Genomic DNA, 25182 nt, shown 5'->3' on the forward strand with positions numbered 1-25182 from the left:
TCAGTTAGCGGTCGTGTTCTTCTATAAAAAAATATATAAATTGCGACAAAGTCTCTTTTGAAAATGTATAGGCACAGTAAATTAATATTGTGTACCTTGTTTGAGTTTATATAGATACCTATTCGCTATCCTCTGTTAAAGGCGCACGGCCATGCTTACGCGAAGTCGCTATGTATCAAATTGAAAATGAACCCACTTCGTTGTAGTTGGTTTCCGCCTTTAAGTGTCTTACAAAATGCAAACAAACCTCGCACGTACCAAATTGTTTCTTTTTATAATGTAGACGCATATCGAAACAAGGCTGTTTGCACAATTTTGTACTTAGCCAAATACAAATATATGCAAGTGGCGGTAAATGTTCTAAACGTTGGAAATGTTTTAGAAATATTATGGAAACGGAAATTTCGAATCTCCATACAAAAATATGGAAAGTTTCCTAATTTTCCATTGTATAAATTTCGCAACTTTAGAAATTTACAGTACCAATGCTAATATGAGATTTTTTCTACTCCAGCACTTAAATGTGTCAATTAAATGACTGACAGTGATATCTAAAGCAATGTCATTTGAATGCTTTGTCTATAGGCTCATAAGATGACTGCTAGCAGTCATCTTATGAGTATAATACAACTGCTTTTTTTTTTTTAAAGATACAAGTTCCGATCATCTTGATTGAAAGAGGTATGTTTTCATTTACAATAATAACTCTTTTTTTTTTTAAATAATAACTCAATTTTTTTTAAATAATAACTCTTTTTTTTTAATAATAACTTTTTTTTTAATAATAACTCTTTTTTTTTAATAATAACTCTTTTTTTTTAATAATAACTCTTTCTTTTTAATAATAACTCTTTTTTTTTAATAATAACTTTTTTTTTTTTTTTTTTTTTTTTTTTTTTTTTTTTTTTTTTTGCTGCAGCTGTCATAGAAAAAGTAATGTATGCAACAGCTCATAATTGGTTCTTAAAATTCTCGGGTCTTTTTTTACAAAACTCGACTACGTCTCGTTTTGTAACTTCGACCCTTGAATTTTAAGAACCCTTATTATATCACTGTTGCATAAACTACTATATTAAGTTTTGTCATATATTTTTTACACAAATTTGCGTGGAAAGGCGATTTTGATATTATATAAGTTCTACACATTATTACTTCAGCATAAAAAATGTATACTACTTACCTACAAAGTCTTCCAAGTATTTTGTCGATCAAATAAATATACCTATTACCTTCCTAAATGACTAACGTTAGCGATTTAATATATATACTGGGTCAACCAAATCTTGTCAGTAAATAGGAACAAAAAAACTATACTCATCCTTTTCTTTTGGGTGCTAGTACTAGTGTAAGACAAAGATAGTATGATTCTTTCTGTCTATGTTTGAAATCAAACAGAACTTTGACACACTATACTTAAGTAGATACATCCCGTAGGTATACCTCCAGTATACGAAGATATTTCTACCCAATTTATTAATATAGGTACTACCACAGGTAATACTAAGTACTACGTCTGCTATACATTTATAGCTGGTCAACCAAATCTTGTCAGTAAAAAAAGGCGCGAAATTCAAATTTTCTATGGGACGATATCCCTTCGCGCCTACATTTTTCAAATTTGCCGCCTTTTTCTACTGTCAAGATCTGGTTGACCAAGTATAGTAACGATATGTTACAAATTGCCAAGTATTCACTGATTATTTTGATATTTTAAAATATTATGAGTAGGCGTACTTTTATGCCCAAATAAATTGTTCACTTTGATTTGTCTTTTATTTACAAGTCTTTATTTGATGTAAGCAGTATGAGCAAAGGTCAAGTGTGTTTGTAATTAAGGCGGCTATTAGTATTGCGTCACATCACTAACATGATCACATCCGGTTGCGGCGCTAGTGTGAATGGCGAATTGGACTAATTTAATGATGATGATGAATAAATGGGATTGGCCGGTTGATATTTTTTACAGATGGCGCCAATATCTTTAGGTTTTCACCAATTCTTGATTTTAATTGGAAATTTATGAACCGGATGCTTTTAAGCCAAATCGCATAAAACTAAACTAGATTCGCTGACGCCATCTATAAAAAAAAATACAGTTGTCAACCCCATTAAATCTCGCACACATGTAAATATCCAAAATACAGGTGCATATATGTAGGTAGTTATGGTGGGAGATGTTTCAAGTATCTTAGGATGGTATTCCATCTGTCCAATATCTTGGTCCAATGTGTATTTGCGTCTCACATTTTGCTTAATGAGAGTGAGACGCAATGCACATTGGACAGGTGGAATACCATCCTTAGGCAGGAAAGGCATAAAACAGGAAGGTATTTGCCGCCAGACCTGAAGTTTAATAGATAATGTGTAATTTTTCGAGTAATCAATGGAAACAATATATTAGGTTTACTTACAATTTATTTGCGATTTCTTTGTATAAAAAAGAACAACAGGTAAAACTGATTCCATACATGGTTTTATAATTGATTTAATTTTACTAACATGGCGAGTTCGTTTTCAGCTGATAACATGGTCTGTCAGAACCAAAGAGCACCTGATCATTCAGTGTAAGTACAAAACAAAACGGAAGACTAATAAATAACATATCAAAGGAAGAACATCGACAACTACAACTATAAAACCCGTTACTAATTTGATCCTATGTACAAATAATTTTGGTAAAACTTAAATAAAACATAAATTAAACAAAACAATAAATAACCAACACAACCCTTTCAACGCTTCCATTAACTTATATTTGCATTGAACATTTGACGTACACAGTACATATTTTGTACTCAAAATTATAAAATGTAAAAATATGTGCAATGTGGGATTTAAATTATAATAAAATTTGAACAATAGCAACTAGATCAATTCTTATAAAATCAATTTATCTATCATATCATACCATCTCAATAAATTTTAACTAGGTTTTCATAATTTAATATTAACTTGTTTTTTTTGCTTCGCCGGTGCCACTTTAAAATTAACATAGGCAAGGTACTCGATTCGTATATGGTGAAACGTCACGGATCTCACGCAAGCACCAAGCATTTCGTAAACGCAAACGGCGGCTCGGCCGTCGGGTAATGTAGAAAACTTTACGCGATCACAAATCTAGCTTTAACGTTATCTTATGAATAAAATATACACCGTTTACACCGCTTAACCGTATGTACACTAGATAAAAATCACATTTAACACTAGGAGCCGGGGCTCGGTTCGTGAACTCGGGACGCGGCCTTGGCGCGTCAGTTGCCGGCCGGCAAAACGGTGCGCGCGCGCAGCGTGCCGTTCAGGAGCCCGTTCTTCAGGCTGCCGTTCTTGTACGGCGACTCTAGCTCCGTCGCGTGCGCTGCCTTGCCGTTCGCGCCGGCCGCCACCTGCCACGGAATAGTACATTATTGTCGAGGCTCGGAAGTAGCTACTTGCTGGCTGAGGATTCGTTTTAAACGAACGGCCTTGGGAGTCCGTTTAATTGAATCAGAAGCCAGCAAGTAGCCTTCCAGTCGAGTCATATAATAGTGCTTTTCTCAAAAATGGTGCTAGAAATATAAATATTTTACAGAAACAATATTCTAATTTTCACAGAAAAAAGTAAAACCATTGAAAGATTTGCTTTGCCGCCTTTAAAAAAAATAGAAGTGTATGTTTCTGCTGAAAATACGCCAACCTATTTGAGACACCTAAATAGTCGCGGTACCAACATTATAATAATAAGTACCTACTGAACTAGGTACTGATCATCTGTTTGGCTGTTTAATGGACCTATGCCTTCATTTGATATGGCCATTTCAACTTTTAAAAAGTTTGGAACTCGACAAATAATGGAATTTGTATGCAACATTGCAGAATCGAAATCGAGACTGCAATGTTTTTAACTTTTTAATTTTTTGACTGACCATAAACTACGCACTTCGCGGCCTATTTTTTAACCGGCAACGTCGAGTTTGCCGTCCATTTTTGAGAAAAAATACACTTCAATAACATACAAATTCAAGCTCGCGAGAGGATGCTAATGATAGTTGCGTCGTAAAATCCTACATGTTAATTATGATGTTTTGTCGTTTAGTTAACTACCTTATTTACCTATCATATCCACAAAGAGCAATTACTTTACCGTGACCTTCACTCGTTCATAAAAGTTCTAGGTTCGTTCACATACTTAATAATTTATTCGTCGCAATCCATGGTATCACTAAACGATTTCATCTATAAATTAGTAGATAGTGCTTTCAAAAATAGTCGGAGGTAGCTATTTCAGTTACAAAGCTGGGAAGGGTCGATTGGTAAATTAAATATACCTACGGTATTTTATAAACCCTCTATATTTGCTAATGGCGTTATCCATAAACGGCTGCTAACTTAATCAGTTGATGATCGTCGTTTGTCCCTATCTGTCGTTATGTCATAGAGAGGGAGAAACGACGACCATTAACTTAGCAGACGTTTATGAATAAGAATAGAATAGAAATAGAATAGATTTAAAAATAAATCGCGCAACAAAGCCAGCCATATGTACCTAGGGTTGCCAGATGGTTGGGATTCGGCGGGATTCTCCCGATTTTTAGCATGTGTTCCCGATTCCCGCCAAAGTGAAAATTGTCCCGAAAAACAGCTTCACGTTATAAAACAATAATTTCAAGTTCCGAACTGTCGTCGAGCGAGCAAGCGACCCGCGTCGAGCCCGTCAGCGCGCGATTGGGCAAGATTGGGCAGAGCAGCTGACGTAGTGCCAATAATGTAAAATATCGTTGTTTTTAATACAATTAATTTAATTTGAATGGTTTTTTTTCCCGACTTAAGGCCCAAAATCCCGAAAAAAATATATTTTTTCCCGATAATAGCGCCTTTCGATCTGGCAACCCTATATGTACCAGTAGTTTTAAAAAACCTTACCTTTTGCTTAGGTTTGCGTCTGCCGTAGGACTGGTTGTAGAAGTCCTTGAACAGGAAGAAGAACATGACGGCGTGCATGCCGATCCACCACACGAAGGCCCGAGGGTAGTCGCACTCGATAAACAGCAGCTGGAACGCGTGCACCATGATGCCTATGAATTGGAGCTGGAAAAGTACAATTTTAATCAAATAGGGGCCTGAAAATGAAAAAAAGCGCTGGTGGCCTAGCGGTAAGAGCGTGCTCGTACCAATGAGTTTTTCGGAATTTATGTACGAAATATCATTTGATATTTACCAGTCGCTTTTCGGTGAAGGAAAACATCGTGAGGAAACCGGACTAATCCCAATACGGGCCTAGTTTACCCTCTGGGTTGGAAGGTCAGATGGCAGTCGCTTTCGTAAAAACTAGTGCCCACGCCAATTACTGGGATTAGTTGCCAAGCGGACCCCAGGCTCCTATGAGCCGTGGCAAAATGCCGGGACAACGCGAGGAAGAAAAAAAAAAAAGGGGCCTGAAAATGCGGCGAAATGGTTCCAGTAAAGGATGGTACGGCAGTGTTTGCTTCGCGCTCGACTTGGCGGGGGCACTCCCGTGCCCCCAGATTAGTTCCTGACAATACAATATATGAGAAAATCTATAAGGCTTGTGTTGTGGGTTGGGTACTAGTACTAGACGACGAAATATACGTACATAGAACCGGATAGTACTGTCACTTTTTTGCTAATTTCATCAACATTGTCCATTATTACATTATATGACTAGGTCATAGAGGTACAATAATATTGAGATGAAACGGGGGAGGGGCCAAATGACTGAACGAGATGCACTTATGGAACTTTCAGTAGGAGTAGCAGAGAAAGCGGTATTATTGCTTGTCCTTGTCACAGTCTTAAGCCCTTGCTACACGGTCGCCGACAAGCCTTCTAACCGTCTGACCTTGGTCTGACCTTGGTCACTTTTGGTCAAATTTTGTTGGAAACAACTGTCTACACGGTCCGTCCAGACCAAGGCCACGCGGTCTGAGAGGCTTGTCGGCGACCGTGTAGCAAGGGCTTTACTTTTTGTTTGTTCCCCACCATAAACTTAGTATGGTTTATGGTGGGCAACAAATAACCCGACCGAATTACGTAATTTGTTTTTGGTATATTGTCAGGAATGTTAAAACGTGTTTTTAATATTGTCGCATTGCGCATGTTTTGTCCCTCACGGAGGCACGCGTATACCACTTCTATAGGATGCTACCTTCTATGGACTAGGTGCTTCACTAGACAAAATGGTCCGAAAGAGAGGATCAAACTAAAGGACTGTGTCTCATTCGCTCTATAGTTACAGTAGGTACTGTCTAAAATTGACATATTGTAATGTTGGCCATGGCATTTCTAGTGGTGTCATTGCTCCTTAATCAAAACGAGCAATCCTGTAGTTTGGATTTTCTTTCAATCACATTTTTTTGTCGAATTACTGATTAGGTACGGAATGTAAACAGGCGGTGGAAATATATAAAAAAACGTCGCTAACAATTATTTGTTAGCGAGATATACAAAACTACGCCATCGAAAATGAAAAATAACTGTCAATAAATAAGTAATTTTCCTTACTAAAGTTGTTTTTGTTAGTATCTGTCTGGAATCTGTTTTTGGACTTCACACTGCCATTTCATCGTTATAATATAGGTGCGAGATGTGCCAAGTGGTTGCTAAAAAGCGACAAGTAGATTGCGATGCAAACATCCATTTTTAGGGTTCCGTGGGTACGGGTTTACGTGGGTAAAAAACGGGACCCTATTACTAGGACTCCGCTGTCCGTCCGTCTGTCACCAGGCTGTATCTCACGAACCGTGATAGCTAGTCAGTTGAAATTTTCACAGATGATGTATTTCTGTTGCCGCTATAACAACAAATACTAAAAACAGAATAAAATAAAGATTTAAGTGGGGCTCCCATACAACAAACGTGATTTTTGACCTAAGTTAAGCAACGTCGTCGGGCGGGGTCAGTACTTGGATGGGTGACCGGTTTTTTGCTTGTTTTGCTCTATTTTTGTTGATGGTGCGGAACCCTCCGTGCGCGAGTCCGACTCGCACTTGGCCGGTTTTTTATTGGAACTTGCTAGAACTAAAGCTAATTTTATGCTGGGTGAGATTAGTATTTAGTTATTTACATATCAGAGTAGTTTGCAAGCAATTCTTATTCCAATAGCATTAAGGTATAAAATCAAAAAATGTATTTGTCATCGGCCTTCTGCTGCGTTGACACGCCATCGAACCACTCGTAGCGCCTGCAGAGTCGCCATAAGATATATAGGAACGGCCAAGGTGCTCAAACATATCTGAACACGCACTCTAACGCCTTGACAATAGAGGGTTGTTCAAATATTTGTGAGCACCTCGGCCGCTCCGATATATCTGATGGCGACTGTACCATCGCCCACACTGTTAACTGTACATCGGTGGAACTAATACCTTTTGTAATAAGGTCCATTGATGTACAGTTAAGAGTATTGCTGTTTGTACCCAATATAAGTTAAGAAATAAAAGTTTGACAGTTATGAATTGACTCTTATATTTACGAAGCTAAGACCTACCGTTTAACTGGTAGCCTTAGTGTCATATATATAAGGGTCAATCCATAACTGTCAAAATTTACTTCTCAACTTACACTTACAACGACTATAGATAGCTAGTAATAAATAAATGCATATCAGATACGTCACAAATAAGACTGCGTGTCAAGAGTAGCTATGTACTGTTTTCTAATAACTTTACAAAAACATAGTTACCTATATCTCTTTTATGTAAAACAATTGAAGTGAAGCAGATAATTTTGGTGCGTTGTTTTATCCACTAATGCTGACCGTAGGAGTTTATATGTAAATATCTGGGTGACCGAGCGAAAACATATAATAACTCGGAAATGCGCGTTTTCCCAGAGATAAGACCTAGCTGGATCGATTTTTCGCCCCCGAAAACCCCTATATACCAAATTTCATCGAAATCGTTAGAGCCGTTTTCGAGATCCCCGAAATATATATATATATATATATATATATATAAATAAATAAATAAATAAATAAACAAGAATTGCTCGTTTAAAGGTATTAGATGTAACATTGATACGTAAAATAAAACTTACCATTTGCAGACCAGTGAGGTACTTCTTCCACCAAAGGTACTTCCTCACAGAGGGTCCCATGGCCGACAGCATGTAGTACGTGTACATGACGATGTGCACGAAGGTGTTGAGCAACCCGAAGAAGGTAGAGTGGCCGCCGGGCGTGAACTTGACTCCGAACCACACCGACATGGGCATCACGCCGTGGTGGATCACGTGGAGGGTGGACACGTGGTCGTACTTCTTAGCTAACACGAAGAAGATCTGAAAGGAAAATCAATGTTTTATCAGGGGGGTGTCACTCCGCAGTTTAGGTACATTTGGCCGGCGCGCCCATCGGACAGGCGTATAGCAGTGGGCTGCCGCTCGGCGCGCACGATAGTCGTGTCACGTGGCGCTCGCGCAAAATTGAAAATACACAATGGCTTCGAAACTTACTTCCGCGAGAATCAGACATGCTATCTTCGGATAACAAATGTATGTTTACATAATCAACGTTTGTAATTCCTACATATTTTACTTAAAAACAATAAATCAGTGGGTATAGGTACAAAAACTTGTCAAGTGATAACCCCGTGCCGACACTCACAGCTCGGTCATAAAACTGCGGCGCGCAAAGGAGATTCACGGTTCGTGCGCGGTTATAAGTTTCAATTTTGCTTGCAGGCGGCGATATAGGTGTAATTTTATACCTAAACCTGACTTTTGCGAAGGAGTGAATTTTCTGTAAGTACGGTAGTACTATTAGTTATTCTGTGGTTTTATGTACGGTCGGGTTCACAAACATCTTTACAAGCCAATGTTCCAGAAATATCTTTACACTGTCTTAGAGGAGTGTAAATATATTTTTGGAACGTTGGCTTGTAAAGTTGTTTGTGAACTCGGCTGTAAGGGCTCGAAAAAGATAAATTACACCACCATTTACAGTTCAGGAACAAGCCTCAATCGTTTTTTTTTTGTCTTTTTTTATATGATACACGGAACTTGCCTTATCAAAAACGGTGAACGTACCACTTTTATATTTTTCTATCGCTAAAAAGTAAAATGGAAATATAGGCGTGCGATGGAGAATCTGTTTAGAATATTTAGGTACCTAGTGGCCTTTCTATGTGTTTCTTTGTTGTTATTGAGCTATCCTTGCATTGTTTATGTTTACCTACTTAACAAGGTAGCGAAGTCTACATTTTCTTTTACATCGGAAATGAGAAGTCAGTCTAGGGATAGGTATTTGTGCTACGTGTAGATTCTGTCATAAATAAATTAGGTTATATAACTATGTATAAAAATAAGTTTAATTACAGTTAACTACAGCCTACAAGTGCCTGTATAACTAACTAATTACAGTAACAACAGCAAGTTGAAGATGTAATGCATACACCGTACACCGTACCTATAGGTACTAAAGACAATCTACTATAATTTAATGATATAGGGACTTATTATGTTGTTGAAGTCTATTTTATTGATCGTTATAGAACAGTATTATTTTTAAGTAGTCTCTGCTATATTATTTTAGTCGAGAAAAAACAACGTAACTTATACCTACCTATTATTACCAACCTACATAATTATATCAGGATCGCTCAGTAAATAAAAAAACACATTTTAGCCAATCAAATAATGGTCAATAAACTTTTATCGGGTATATGTAAAACCGTGAACTTTAATAATTTCTACACTTTTCAACTAATTAGGACGATCCGAGTGGTCAAAAGTTTTATATAGTTATTATAGTTGACTTAGTGCCGATAGTAAATTACATTGGCCCAAAATCTACAAGAGATTGAAAAGATATAAAAAGATGCACTCACCGTATCGAAAAATTCTGTGAATTTTGAGAAGTAGTACCACCAGCAAGCGTGTACCATCTGAAAATGTGTTAAGATATATTAAAACCACATATAAAATAAAATATTGATAATATATTTTATTACCATAAAAAAAATAGGCACGTTGTTCATAAAGAAAGTTATAAGAGTGAAAAAAACATGAAGAAAGAAAACTTAACTAAAATTATTGGTAGGTAGTTAGAACATAGAAATAATAAAACCAAAAAGATGTTAATTTGATTTGTAAGATGTTAGAATTTTGGTGCAAGAGAGCGTGCAGTCATTCGTGCATTTGTGGAATTAAGAAAAGAGAATCTACAAGAAGATAAGTTGTCAAGTCTAAGTGAAAAACGTGTGTGGATAATATCATAAAACTGGGCTACGTACCGATAATATAAAAAATTACTTATTAAATGTATAAGTAACTAATTCTCCAAAGTAAAGACTGATTTTAGAAGCATTTTAGGCTATATATTAATTATGTATTATATGTATTTATACTCCTGGGGCAGGTTGGCCTCATGTTTTTGAAATAAAATCCAAATGCTATGTATGAATGATTCGGGAGGAGACAAATAAATAAACATCGTTCAAAGGCAGACATATAAAATAGACTTGACAACAATCTATTGGTTTTAAAAATGCCAATTAAGAAACGCTAAATTTAAGGTTCACGGTACTTACTTAGGTACCTATAACGAAGAAAGCAACTTAGGAAGTGTAAAAACAGGAAGTTTTATTTCCTTTATTCCCGTAAGTTCGTTAGAAAGTTCTGAACGATTTATGTAAATTCCGATGAATATGTCCGCGACTTGGTTCCAATATTAAATGGAAACCTTTCTTAATAGGCATTTCTCATAATTACACATAAATGCATGCGTTTACATACTAAGACATCTACAGTAAAATCTACAGTAAATTATAAGATTCTAATTGGAAAATTATGTTACAACAAGGGTTCAAATTTACACCGAGTCGTTGCTCTCAGGTCTCTCGGTCAAATACTTGAAACAATAGGTATAAAAGTTTATAAGGGAAAGAGGTGCGGAGATGTGGAAGAGACAAACAGAACAGTAGGGGAACAGCAGTAGTCAAAGAAGGAGGGGGCTATTCTGACAGGAAAGTATAATAAAAGGTTGAATTGGTAAATCACCCTCATTGTCTCTGGATGTTTGGAGTAGTCGACGGGCTGACATTGATAGTTATACCTGCCTGTGAACCATCCAGAGGTCCCGATCTGAAACAATACACCGACACCTGGCCCTGTGTTACTAGTATATGTACATCTTCGACAATCTTAGCACAATAGCCGCATGCTATATCGTCTTCATACTTAATCAACTGTTACAGGTTAGTGTGCTGTATAACTTTGATAACTTTCCCGTAATCCGAATGACGCATGGTGACGCTACTAATTAACTATTGTTCTATACCACTGAACACGGAAATAACGTGATTTTAATTGTAGTAGCCGCAAACCAAACTGAGGACCGAGCTCATATCACAATCTCTCTCACGACAGCCGCGACCACGATGCGAATGAGAAGATTTACGACCCCGGTCGTTTGTTTGGATTGTGCATACTCGTAGAGTATAGAGACATGTGATCGTTAGGATTCGATTGTGAGTTATACGAATACAGTATAGTACCTAATTGCCTAGACATTCGCGTCAGCGTGCGTCATTTAACGCGCTCTACATCTTATCACCTGTAGTTGAGCTATGAACTGCGAGTTCTCAGTTTATCAGCGCGGTATTTACGTTTATCATTGTACTGAGGACTTTGGTTCACTTTTCAACTGAGTCGTTAATTCAGGCGGCGCGATATGAAAATTGTCAAAACGTCATCGTTGGACCATCATGTAAATAAATCGCGCCGCATACGTGTAGTCTGTGCGGTAAGAGAAGAGTCGTGGAATGTAATAGCCCATACATTCTACGACTCTTCTCGTTCCGCACAGACTGTAGCGTGAATCAACGACTGGTCTTATTATACATCTTGCCTTTATTTCAACAAATAGGCATTTTTCTTAACGATTTGCTATTTATAAATCAGAAATGCACGACGAATAGTCAATATCAGATTAATTTAACTTTTCAATTCGTCAATTTCACGACGCATAATCAAACGTATCTGACATGAAAAACCATTTGAATTTGGAATTTAATAGCGCGAGAATACTTTAACACCTTTAATGGCGTAAAAAATTGAAAAAGTTTTCGAATGTCTTTTACTTTTGTTATAGTGTGTCAGTTGTTGAAATAAGTGCCTGAAAATACAGCTAGCCTAGCTACATTAAAACTACCTATATTTACAGATAATCCCTGCAAATATAAAATATTATATACAGTGAGCATTGGTTAGTAGTATCGTTGTGGTCCCCGGCTACCTGGTAGCCTATATACTTACTCTCGTAGCCAGGGGGTTGTCGGAGTAGTCCACGGGTTGGCACCTTAAGCTGTAATACTGCAGCCAGCCCCCCATCAAACACTGGCCGTGGGCATTTCAAATTAAATTGTGACGTCCCACGAGTAAAGGTACCTTATGGCCGTTGGCGCTTACGCTATTATTAACGCCGCTCCGCCGCCGCGCGCTTTTATTATTGCGGCGCTATGCGACGTAAGCGCCAAGTGCCATAAGGTACCTTTTGCCGTGGAACGTCACAGTTATCGATTCGATGATTTGTTAATTAGATTATATAGGTACGTTCAAAAAATTAAACTTGCAAACTAGTGATAAATTAGGCATACGTAATCAGTCGCTAGTTTGAGTTAAATTACCTAAGTATTTTTTTTCTATTGTTGCATTAAAGCTAAATACTTACAGGTAGTGCTTTTAATTGTTAATAGGTAATTAAAATATCAGCTAAGTTATATAGATATATATTATAAAAACTTAGGTGTTACCAATTACCTATATAGGTACAGGTTGTCTCTTTTATTACGGGTCAGATGAAAGCTAACGATACACCTTAAAAGCTACCGATTTAACTCCCATGTATGTTCAGTGAAAATTAGGTTTCAAGTTCAATCAAGTTACAATAATTAAGTTAATTAGCACGGTTCGGCAAAAACCATTAATTTTCGCTGAACAATAATAATGTTGAGTTCAAAAGATTCTCTATCATTGGCTTGCCTTAATATCTGCACTAGAAGCACAGAATAAATAATAGTACTAAGTACAGAAGACTCACTCTCTAACAAAACGCGTCTGTTACGATCGGCACAGATATGGCCGCTAGGTGGCGACGCCACGCGCGGCTTATGGCTTTCCCCAAAAGTGGGGCCGAACGGATGTACTTTTAGCTAGGTACCTGTAGCAAAGCGACGAAATCGCGGAGTGAGACACGCCTGCTAGAAGCAACACGGTGTATAGTTTTATGATTCTTTTAGGTGCATACTTTTCTACCAGCTTTGCTACTAAATTCATCAAATTCCACGGTCGTTCTACATTAGTATAAAAATAATGCAATAAGAATATCATTGAAGGTCTAATTTAATTGCCCTCTTCATGACCATGACGCAATGAGAAACAAAAGAAACTAGCATGTGCAGTGTAAATAACAGTTATGCGGTTATCACACTGATGGCTCCTGTGTGTGAGCGAGACAGTGCTACGTATATAGCAATGCCCCGCTCGCACACCGCAGTTCGCATTCAATGTGAAGACCGCCTTATAGTTGTATTATCTAAAATTCTAAATAATGGGTTTCTTGCGGGAGGTTGACAATCCCTTACATTTGCATCATTGAATATACATAGGTACTTTATGCACATATTAATATATAAGTACTTTATGATTATGACCTCGGCGTTCCGAACCGCGATGATCTTATATACAACTAGCCTCTGCCTGCGGCTTCGTCCGCGCCAGTCATTAAACTTGCTTCACCCATAACTAATAATCTCGTCTCTCTACCCCTACGGCACCCTCTAATGCAGCGGTTGGCAACCTTTTAGCAGCCAAGGGCCACATAGTAGTTAACGAAGTTGACGCGGGCCGCACTTTGTAAAAAGATACCTTTAAGCCTTTCAAGGTAACTATTTTTGAGTCTTAAATTTATGGAGGAACATACATCCAAACAGAAACATTCACTGTTTAAAATAACTTATATTAATTGTCATCAATATTCAAACTTAAACTGTCGTGAGTCATGCTAAGACTAAGCTAATTATACGGATCTCAAGTATTTCTGTTCGCTGCGCGACATGTTTCGGAGAGCCTAGGTCTTCATTTTCAAGCACAGACATTGCACGGTCACGATAGCCTCGCAATGGAAACCTAGAAACGAAATGGAAGCACACCGAAACATGTCGCGCGAGTGATTAAAAATACGTGAGTTAAACCGTATAATTTGGTTAGTGAATCGTTATGTTGAATGGCGGCTACCACACGAGGTACTAGGGTTGCCAGATCGGAAGGCACTATTATCGGGAAAAAATATCAATTTTTCGGGATTTTGGGCCTTAAGTCGGGAAAATGAACCATTCAAATTAAATTAATTGTATTAAAAACAACGATATTTTACGCACTACGTCAGCTGCTCTGCCCAATCTCGCCACGCGCGCGCTGACGGGCTCGACTCGGGTCGCTGGTTCGCTCGACGACAGTTCAGAACTTGAAATTATTGTTTTAAAACGTGATGCTGTTTTTCGGGACAATTTTCACTTTGTCGGGAATCGGGAACACATGCTAAAAATCGGGAGAATCCCGCCGAATCCCGACCATCTGGCAACCCTACGAGGTACTGTCTACTTCTAATAGGAACCGTTGTTGACGATAGCTCCGGTCATAAAGCAGCTATCGTCACCGTCATTAAGGTGCTATTACAATGTCACAAGTTTCAAGCAGTAATTAGACCTCCCTACGCAGAACAATAGCATTGAGCAAGTGACAATTAACTCAATATGAGAACAGTAGGCTGATCATAGAAACCATCACACATTTATATGTATAATTGTAACAAGCATAAAAAATACACGATATACTTTCCTTTTAAAATAACTTAACCCTGTATAGGGTACATTTAGGTATCACACGATTCATACGGCATAAATGACCGCCCTGTAACATCGTTTTTTTGTTGTTTTAATATTTTTATGCAGAATTTTTAAGATTTCGAGAAGAGGCGTAATCGTGTATTTTTTTTAATCTGGTAGGTATGTTAAAAGGTTAAATTAAATGTATAATTTGAGCTTTGGTCTTACCTCATAGAACAACCATGTACTGAACAACACTTGTGAAAAATTGTATACTATTAAAATATTTTTTAAATTGTATGGTTTTCGGTTTTCCATAAACCTTGGTCCTAGAACCTGCAAATAAAAATATGGACATAAGTTTATGTACAAGTTGTAGATAAGTTAATATGAATAAAGTAAAATAATTGTACTATACCTTGACTAGATAAACATAGGTTAAACATAATATTAATGTAGGTAATGGGGAACTCATCAGGAACCATGGATTTGTCCGGGAATCTGTAACACAAAAAAAAAGTTTTTAAATATTGGGTAGCTACATTCTTCTTTTTCCTTTTAATACTCCATTTTCATGGATAATAGACACAAGAAAAAGTTACTAAATTGAAACTTATTATCTAGGAAATAAAAATTAATTATTAATGCAGAATTAAGAAACATGACCGGGCCATTTGCCCCAAACTAATCAAGACTTTGAGTACGAGGCAACAATATACTTACATAAATAGATAAATACATGCTTAGATAACAATAAATACTATTTAGTAATAAAAACAGAAATAATGTCCTCAATGGCTAATGTTCTTAACCTTTGACTAACACCTGACAAGATGGGCATTATAAAAATATTTTTCAAAATTAAAGTGATGATGTTTCTGAGACATAGGCCATTAGTTAAAGGTTAATAGTGAATGCATTAATAAACTTTTATGAATGGAAAATCCATTATCAGGCTTCTTTAGTGACAATTCTTGTAGGACATCATTTTTATTTTAGCTTCACTAGGTTAATAACAAAGTAATCAGATTGACTTGAAATTTGGATGTGCTATGTGCCTAAATGTTAAATAGCATTTAATGTAAAAGTGTACTCCAAAGCAAATAAAGACCTCCATCTCTATTGCAATTGCACAAGTTAATGCACTAATTAGTACTTTCAACAGAAAATCTTGTGTTACATATAATTATATATATATATATATATAATATTTATGTATATAATATATATATTATATTATTTTATCAAGTAATTCTTAGTTAAATTTCAAGCAACTTTTGTAAACAAACACAAACAAAATTAATGTAGGTAATATGAAACTGAAGAGCTACCGGTGGGGTTTTATGGGTCAGCTGTAAATAGAATCTGTCCTGACACACTAAACTGTTAATTTTAGGAGCAGTGTCACACTATGTGTCTAACTATTGCACTTAAGAAGTGTTGTACTATAGGCATAATATATTAATTATTTATGACATTAATAAGGCCTCTGCTGTTAAGTAATATTTAATTAATATAATTAAAATTAAAAAAAAATATAACTGATTGGTTAAAAATATTTTATATTAGTTTAAAAACTTGCGCATACTTAATACTAAAATGCAAAATTATGAAATTCACTTACCTCCATATTTATCCATAAATTTATGCATGCGGTCTATATACTCTAAAACTAGCGCCATTTTGTTGATTACTGCAAAATAAAAGAAAACGATGATTAAAAAATAATGTACTTGATAGTCACTTATTTTACCCGGGTTTTTAGGTAGGCGGAGTCGATGCAACAAAGTGATAAGTAAGGTTAGTGTACCTTTTAAGGACAAGTTGACTGAATTCAAACACTGAACTTATTTTGCATGGATAATATATGTAAAACTTAAACAGTTTAATTAAAGCTATACAAATATTTAGCACGACAGGAAGCAATTAAAGGAATTTTAATAAAAAACATCGCTGGAACTACCCAGCCCGTCAATTTCTTGGCCGATCTGACTGACATGACAGGTGCGGTAGGATGTTTGCCACAATAGAAAAATCTCTGGAGATTTTCAAGGATAGCAATAAAAAATAGAATGAGCTGGGAAAATGTTGGCAATTTTTTTAAGAAGTTATTTATTGTCTGTCAAGCCATTTCCGTCAGTAGAAAAAAGCGGCAAATTTTAAAAAATGTAGGCGCGCCTTTTTCTACTGACAAAGTTGTTTGACCGGCGGAATTTGAACTTCTGGCGATCACCATAGTATGTATAATCTGTCAAGCTATTTCCGTCAGTGAAAGAGCGGCAAAGAAATATTTTGAATAGGAGTTTTATATTACTTAATTATGACGTAATTTTCAGACATTGCGGTCAGCGGGGTTCCACCTATGCCTGACGTACCTATATACTTAAAATTAAAATGTTGACAAGGAACTTCGTTTGTTTGTGCATATTGTCAAATGTGCGTTTTATTGCCACCAAACCCAGGAATTTGTGCCTGATAGCTTATTAAAATAATGAAGTATATATAGTATATAAGTATTGTGATGATCTGGCCTCCTTTTAGCTCTTTGGTTTTATAACATTTAAATTCAATGTCATTATTCTTATGATTGTCAAACAAATGAGTATATTTCAAGTATGAATATTCGTAAAGGCGTAGTCAGGCTATCGACTGGCTTCGGCTAAGACCAAAGGCTAAAGGCCCCAGTACACAATGAGCCATCGCCGGCCACTCCAAGGGACGCAGCCATGCGGTAGAATGAGATAGCAATATCACTTGCTCCCTCTAACGCATAAATGCGTCCCTTGGAGTGGCCGGCGATGGCCCATTGTGTACTGGGGCCTTAAGACGAAAACCATAGGTGGGAACTAAAGGTCCGATCCCTGTGTCTCGCTCCAACCTATGGTTGTTGCCTTAGCCCAAGCCAGTCGCGCAATGTCGTGGCCAGGCCGTAATAGCATTTAAGCAGTCTTCATCTTGTATGCAGGTATAGCTGGTCAAGCAAATCTTGTCAGTAAAAAAAGGCGCGAAATTCAAATTTTCTATAAGACTATATCTCTTCGCGCCTACATTTTTCAAATTTGCCGCCTTTTTTACTGACTGACTTTTAAACGTTTTTTTGTTATTCGCATTAAAAAAAAAAATGCTTCGTCTGCCGACTGATTTTTACGAAGAAGACTTTTTGTAATACCTAACTCAAAAACGGTTGTATTGATTATGTTCGCTATAGTTTTCAAAGTATTCAATGAGTTTTTGTTTTACGATTTTTTCAGATTTTTTGAACACATTCTTTAAAAGTTAGAGGGGGGGGGAGCCCTTACTCATTTTGAAAGACCTATCCAACGATGCCTCACACCAGTCACATCATTGGGTTAACGCAATTTTTTTTTCCTCAAAAAAATACCTTTTCTATGAGAGGTACCTATAAATGGTCAAGCAGATCTTGTCAGTAGAAAAAGGCGGCAAATTTGTGGGTTTTTTATGTGGGTACTTTTTTTACCGTTCTCTCGCCATGCATGATTTATGTAAGTATCCATGCCAAATTGCAGGTTTCTACCACTAACGCTCACGAAGCAAAGCTGAGGACGGACGGACAGACGGACATAGCGAAACTATAACGGCCTGGCCACGACATTGCGCGACTGGTTTCGGCTAAGGCGACAACCATAGGTTGAAGCGAGACACAGCGATTGGACCTTTCGTTCCCACCTATGGTTTTCGCCTTATATTATTATAGCCCAAGCCAGTCGCGCAATCACGCAATGTCGTGGCCAGGCCGTAATGGTTCAGTTCAGTTGAATAGGAAATCCTAAAAAGGCATTAAAATTAATAAAATAAGTATATTTTCTCACCTTATAATTAAACTGTCGAGGCAACTTCCAAAATTGACTGCACTCAGGCAGGCACGACTAGTGTCTGTGAACAAACAATACAAACTATTAACGCCGGTATGGTGATTTGTTATTAAATATACAGGGGCCGAATTCAGACTTCAAAAATGTGTCATCAGTGCATCTCACTCGCACTCATTTGTGCCAGAGACACACACTTAAGAATGAGTTAAATACCTACTTTTAGAAGCTAATTATGCCTCCAGGTACCTCTTTGTATAACAAATATTAAGCATGTAATTAGTGAGTGGGTAAACATAATGATTCCAAATTAATTAGCCTTATTACTTAAGCTGGACATTCAAATCTACGTAATTATTCATTGCGTTAAATGTGAATTACTTAGTTTATTTATAGTTATTTAACAACTTATAGCACGAATATATGCCGATAAACCTAACTCAAATCAAAAGCACCTTTGGCATGACTGTTTCGATAAAATAATAATTTTGTCATATATATAATTTATACTTAAAATAGAAAAACAAAATCGTAACATATTATACATAGTAGATAAAACATGTCCAATGCGGTAACGGTAGCGCGATAGAACGGTAGATATTTTCTCTGACGGGTTAGAGTTAAACGGTTGAAATCGTATGATACGAGTATCCATCGAAAACAGCGTTCGTTGTAGAAGCGAAGATAAAGTTATTGTCTTATAATTACGAGTATAAGACAATAACTGCTTGCTGCTTGTTTTACATGCTGAGATGGGGCCATTTCGTGACACTTTATTTTCATTATGTTCTTTTTGTGTAATTATGTGTATTGTCTGTGTGTTTACGAATAAAAAACTATTCTATTCTATTCTATAAAACTAACGATCATTAGGAATATTTTATTTTTTATAAAGTCACAAAAAAATGACCTTCATGAAGACTGCTGCAAAAAGTTATTAGGTGTTTCTATGCGCCGGTATTCATATTAAATTGACTTTACCAAATACTAAACTGACTTTAATGAGCAACGAACGTGAGATCACTAGACACTAAAGAAAGAATCCGATTTACAAAAAAACCGGCCAGATACGAGTCGGACTCGCGTTCCAAGGGTTCCGTACATTAAGTACGACTTACGCTTGACTGCACATTTCTAATAGGTTTTCCTCTCATCTAATCTATAGGTAAAGAACTATTTTGTGTATTTTTTTTCAAAATTATTAAAATAAAATTACCCAGTAGTTTCGGAGATAAAGGGGGGGAATGGTCGGACAGACAGACAGACAGACGCACGAGCGATCCTATAAGGGTTAAATTTTTTCCTTCGTGAGGTACGGAACCCTAAAAAAATAAATTTTAATTTAAGAGTCAAGAAATTTTACAGAAAGTAGGCACTGATACAATCAGATTGTATGGTGAGTAATGCTATCAGCTTAGAAATTTGTAAAACTGAAAGTTTATTTCCAGACTGTACTTAGATGCAAAACATAACTTGAATTTATAGGTTGCATGTATGTATGTGCTTATCTACTTGGAGACCTTAATACGAAATCAGACAAGATATAGCTGGTCAACCAAATCTTGTCAGTAAAAAAAGGCGCGAAATTCAAATTTTCTATGGGACGATATGCCTTCCCGTCTACATTTTTCAAATTTGCCGCCTTTTTCTACTGTCAAGATTTGGTTGACCAAGTATATCTTACAAAGGTTTTATTACCTTTAGATATTGATTGTCTTTACTCTGTTCCAAAAACAACATCCGGGGGAAAAAAAGGTTTCTATCAAAAAAGCTTACTTTTACACATAACAGTTCTCTCTCTGTATAGGTCTGTTCGTTAACAGTTTTTAGAAGAAATCCTGCCTATCTATTAAATTTCAGTTAATTTAAGCGATGGAAAAATTATATGCAACTCCGTTTTGGTAAATTAACGCAATATCACGCGTAATTTCATTGAAAAACTTTTACTTACAGTGCAATTTTACTATTGATGCGGTTGGTAAAAAGTTATCATAGTTAATTAGCTGATATTTGGTTAAATTAAGATAATTAAATCTAGATAACTAGATTCGGACACAAAACTAAGCTATGTGTACCATCAACAATCTACAAGAAAACCACCACGCAACTATTTGGCCAACCACCTGCGATAAGTGGTAGACATATAAGGTTGTTTAGTGCTTATAATTAATGTTCTCTGATTAGGTATGACCTAGTTCGGGAGCGTCTGGCACTTGGCGATGCCTTATCGGGCTGGAGTACACATCATTGTCACTCTTATCACATCACTGTACTGTAGATAATATGAGAAATGAATTAAATTCTATAGAAAGATAAATTTTCATATATTTGTAAATTTTCGTAAATGTGTTAACTGTTTAACGTTATATAAACGTGAGAATTTACTGGAGTCAGGACCAAATCACCGGATTGAACTGCATAAGCCATAAATCCTTTCCACGGATCGCCGATTCTAGTTCTAAAGTAGAAAATGCGGGAAGCATGTCATAAATTATAGTCATATCATAATTAAAATTAATTAACAGGTAGGTACATAAATATCTCGAACGTTACGAATAGTTTTTTCCTTTTTGTGATTTCATGAGTTGGTTATGCACTAAAATATTTCACGGGAAATGATGGTTGTAGGTAGTAATAATTATTAAATTATAATTATAAGTAATCGTTTCCATAATGATCTCATTAAAGTTAAGGAAATGGTTTGAAATAAATCAAGGAAATAATTGGTTGTGTCTTTTTTAATCAAAAATAGAAGGAAAATTTAAAAATAAGTATGTACCTATTAAATAAATAATAACACAAGTCTGGCGTTGCCTTAATGATGAAAAAGAAAATGATTCGCTTTTCATCACGGATCAAAAATAACGTAGGTACGTAACCGATAAGCAAGTATTTTTATTTTCCACCAAAATTAAAATGTGACACGCAAGTGGGAAAAGCTATGTTGAAGCAATGATATTATATAACCTAGATAGGTTATATTCATACTTGAGAAGCACAAAAAATACTTCCATATTTATTTCTGTGCCTACGAAAAAATCTGTTATTTTTGATTAATTTTCTCATTCCATCCATCTTTGTCACATTCGTTGTTAAACATAAGGTCGTCTCTTTCTCTTTCGGTGTGCGGGAGCTCGTTAGTACGTGCACGTTTCTCGTTTGTCCAGCCGCGACTAAAGGCAACTTGTCCAATTGTCACAAGTTAAGCGCTTCAATTTTGGAACGCCTATAACCTATCTTGAGTTATAAATCATTGTGTTGAAGGGTTAAAGTTCCCAGTTTTGACGGTATTCTTCAGAACATAGTGATTTTGTGTTATACATATTTCTCTGCATCGTTTTGTCCCTATATACCTATAATGATACTATTAACATACAAAAAAAATATAAATGCACTTTTAAAGCACTTACTCCAGTCCTTGTCAAGGTCTGGACAGCGCCAAAGTAATTGAGCCTGTTTAAAACTTGCTGTCCAAATGATAACCGTTTCACAATCTGCCCGGCACTTTCACTGACGTCCAAAATTATGACTGATAAGTACGAGTACATATTCTACGTATGCCAAATTTTACATTTTAGTGTTTAATATCTTGCTAAAACGAGACGTCAGTACTTCCGTAAAACTCAGTCACATTGAAACTATTTACAGAAGTCTCAATGAGAAGGTTTCGTTATCACCGCGATAGGTAGGTACGTGTTTCGGGATTCTCGTGACAGTTGTGATGCAAACGGCGTACTAACACGTTTCTCGCGTCAGCACAAAATTATCACTTGGATAACGACTACACGGTTTATCTTTTCTTCACGTGTGACTCAGATTAGATAACGCGTTGTAACTATCAATTAGCATTACTCTTATCAGGCAAAAGTGTGTAAGTATTATGTACTTTGTGTGTCATTTAGATTGATCATCTATCTTCTGGGCTAATTTAGACGGCGCGCGAACTCGCATGCGATTTTAGTTACATTGCGGACTGTAGGTTACGTCTAGGGCTTGCAAATATTCGAAACTTTCAGATATTCGAATATTCGACTTTTTCTGATGACGTATTCGAATAATTATTCGAATATTATAAAAAATAAGAAAAGGAACGAGAAATCGGTTTATTATCGTTTTATTCAAAAGCTTTTTTCACATATTGCTAAAACTAAGGATATTTGGCAGAAATCCACTTATTTGACTAGATTTTATCATCCTACTATTTATAAGATGCCCACATTTATAAAAACAAGTAAAACGCCAAAATTAGACGTATTTAATATTTCTAGATAAAACTTGTTATAAATGCGTCGTCGTTGCGTGAAATAATATAACTTTAACCATCCAAACACCTAGGTATGTAAGATATTTTTTTTAGTAGGTAATTATTTTCCGATTTAAATTAACTTGTAATCACTCAGAAGCCTGTAAAAAGGCCTTTAATTTCATGGTATTTTGAATCTTTATTGACTTTATTTGTTTTGGCAAGTTATTATTCCTAATGGTCGGCTAATTATATTAATATTGGAATATTTAAGGGAAAAAGTTAGTTGAGTACTGGGTGGATTATTCGTCAGCTAAAGGTGCATGGTTAGATTACCAAGTTGGGCAGGTTTGGTATGATTAAATTTGAGAATTGCGATAAGTGGCAAGGTTTAGACTTCAAAAATTCGCTTAACGTACGCTTGTACTGAATAAACAGAATGACCCTTTAACTTAAAACTTACGGACCGTAAAAATAACATACTTTTTGATTTCGTTTTCTTTTAAATTGAGTTAGGTTTCACTGTATTCACGAAGTCTATCGAGAGGAATACAGTACCGTTCCTCATTCACTGTAAATACCCGTAAAACACACAGAAACTGTAACTACAGCGGATGACATAGATTTTTTTATAGTAATAAAAAATATTCGAATATTCGAAACCTGAGCGGCCGAATATTCGAATATCAAAACAGGTCGAATATTTGACAAATTCGAATATTCGAATTGCAAGCCCTAGTTACGTCCAATTCAACCGACCGATCAAAACCCGCAATGTAATAAATCTAAATGAGCCCTTAGTCTTGTAATATTTGACGACCGGTCTAGCCTAGCGGGTAGTGACCCTGCCTGTGAAGCCGCGGTCCTGGGTTCGAATCCCAGTAAGGGCATTTATTTGTGTGATGAGCACAGATATTTGTTCCTGAGTCTTGGTTGTTTTCTATGTATTTAAGTATTTGTATATTATATCTATCGTTGTCTGAGTACCCACAACACAAGCCTTCTTGAGCTTACCGTGGGGCTTAGTCAATTTGTGTAAAAATGTCCTATAATATTTATTTATTTATTAAAAAAAAAAAAAAAAAAAAAAAAAAAAAAAAAAAAAAAAAAAAAAAAACAAAAAAAAAACATAGGTGACACGAATCGAACATATAATCAAATTCCAAAAATATACAGATGTTTTTATTTTACATTTATTAAATTATTGGTTTGGCTGTATTTTAATTATTACAGCGTTTATTTGTTTTTATTCAACGCGTCAATAACGTCAATTCCACATGACTGACTAATTCTTCATCTATATACCAGAGCCCACCTGTTTGCTACTACCGCTAACTTAATCGAATCCCATAACCTACTCGTACAACATTCATCACATGTACTGTCGTAACTACCAAGTTATAATTATCTTAATGTATCGGTATACATTATAAACGGTAATATCTAAACCACAAGAATGATTGCATTTGCCCAATTCTAGAACTGTAAAGGGTGTATGTAAATATAGTGTTAAAGATAATAAGGCTTTGTTTTTGTGATTAGTTCTATTGAATCAACTGGGTCATTGGCTGCACGTAGAGTTATGTAACCGCTGACACGACGCGGCGCCCGCGCCGCGGCCGCAGCAGCCCGAGCTCCCGCGAAACGCACAATGACACTCACTTTTCGACACATTTAACTTCAATACGAGCTATTGTTATGCATTTCACTAAAAGTCAGTCACGACCTTAACATACCTACAACTATAGTGGGGGATAGTAAAATAGATAATTATGTTATAATCAGCAAATTTTAAGTTTCGTTTGAATATTATTAGTATTACTTTAAGACAGATGTGAGGAACACATCAATCGGCAACGGCATTAGGTACAGAAAGCGAAGCTGAGATATTTATTTAGAACAGTTTTAAGATTAATACAGTGAGACAGTGACTACATATGTACGTATATCTGTAGACGCAGTCTTGTAGTTACGATTTAATGAGGCCAGTAAGGCTACCTACCTTCACCGTTCGAAATGTATGCGAAATCAATCCTTCGTAAAGTAAATGAGACTTTCTGCTAAGTATTTAGGCACAAAATAAATTAAGTAACCACCTCATACTTAGGTACTTATAATACTTTAACATCAATAACACCTGACAGTTCGTAAACCTAAGCTTTATTAATACAAAAGGCATAAGGTCCACCGTCCACCGATGGACAGTCAAGTTGCTGTTTGTAGTTCATTTATACCTAAATCTTACCATGCAAAACGTTATTAAACGTTTGAAGCAAACTTTCAACGCATT

The 25182-nt window shown here is 36.2% G+C and overlaps 2 protein-coding genes and 1 long non-coding RNA gene across 5 annotated transcripts in view; all 3 read right to left on the reverse strand.

Moving 5' to 3' along the window:
* The window catches only part of LOC134650362 (uncharacterized), a 265217-nt gene that overhangs the window by 79938 nt on the left and 160097 nt on the right, over window positions 1-25182 (reverse strand). The gene's annotated exons all lie outside the window — the stretch shown is intronic.
* LOC134650260 (peroxisome biogenesis factor 2) overlaps window positions 1-25182 on the reverse strand; it is a 149657-nt gene that overhangs the window by 58780 nt on the left and 65695 nt on the right. The window lies entirely within an intron of this gene.
* Window positions 2398-25182, reverse strand: part of LOC134650247 (very long chain fatty acid elongase AAEL008004-like) — a 36449-nt gene continuing 13664 nt past the window's right edge. The window contains exons 2-10 of one of the 3 annotated variants that reach the window (XM_063505201.1): window positions 18650-18713; window positions 16444-16512; window positions 15238-15320; window positions 15048-15155; window positions 12250-12330; window positions 9822-9878; window positions 8032-8274; window positions 4900-5064; window positions 2398-3383 (exon numbers count right to left, since the gene is read on the reverse strand). In XM_063505201.1, the coding sequence (XP_063361271.1) occupies window positions 3252-3383; window positions 4900-5064; window positions 8032-8274; window positions 9822-9878; window positions 12250-12330; window positions 15048-15155; window positions 15238-15320; window positions 16444-16501 (927 nt within the window). In that variant the 5' untranslated portion in view covers window positions 16502-16512; window positions 18650-18713 and the 3' untranslated portion in view covers window positions 2398-3251. Of the gene's footprint in view, window positions 3384-4899; window positions 5065-8031; window positions 8275-9821; window positions 9879-10992; window positions 11077-12249; window positions 12331-15047; window positions 15156-15237; window positions 15321-16443; window positions 16513-16629; window positions 16802-18649; window positions 18714-25182 lie in introns of those variants that run through there. The other 2 variants (XM_063505199.1, XM_063505200.1) reach the window with 2 other exon arrangements.

This window comes from Cydia amplana, chromosome 8, assembly GCF_948474715.1.
Source record: "Cydia amplana chromosome 8, ilCydAmpl1.1, whole genome shotgun sequence".
In the NCBI taxonomy this organism is placed as follows: Eukaryota; Metazoa; Arthropoda; class Insecta; order Lepidoptera; family Tortricidae; genus Cydia; species Cydia amplana.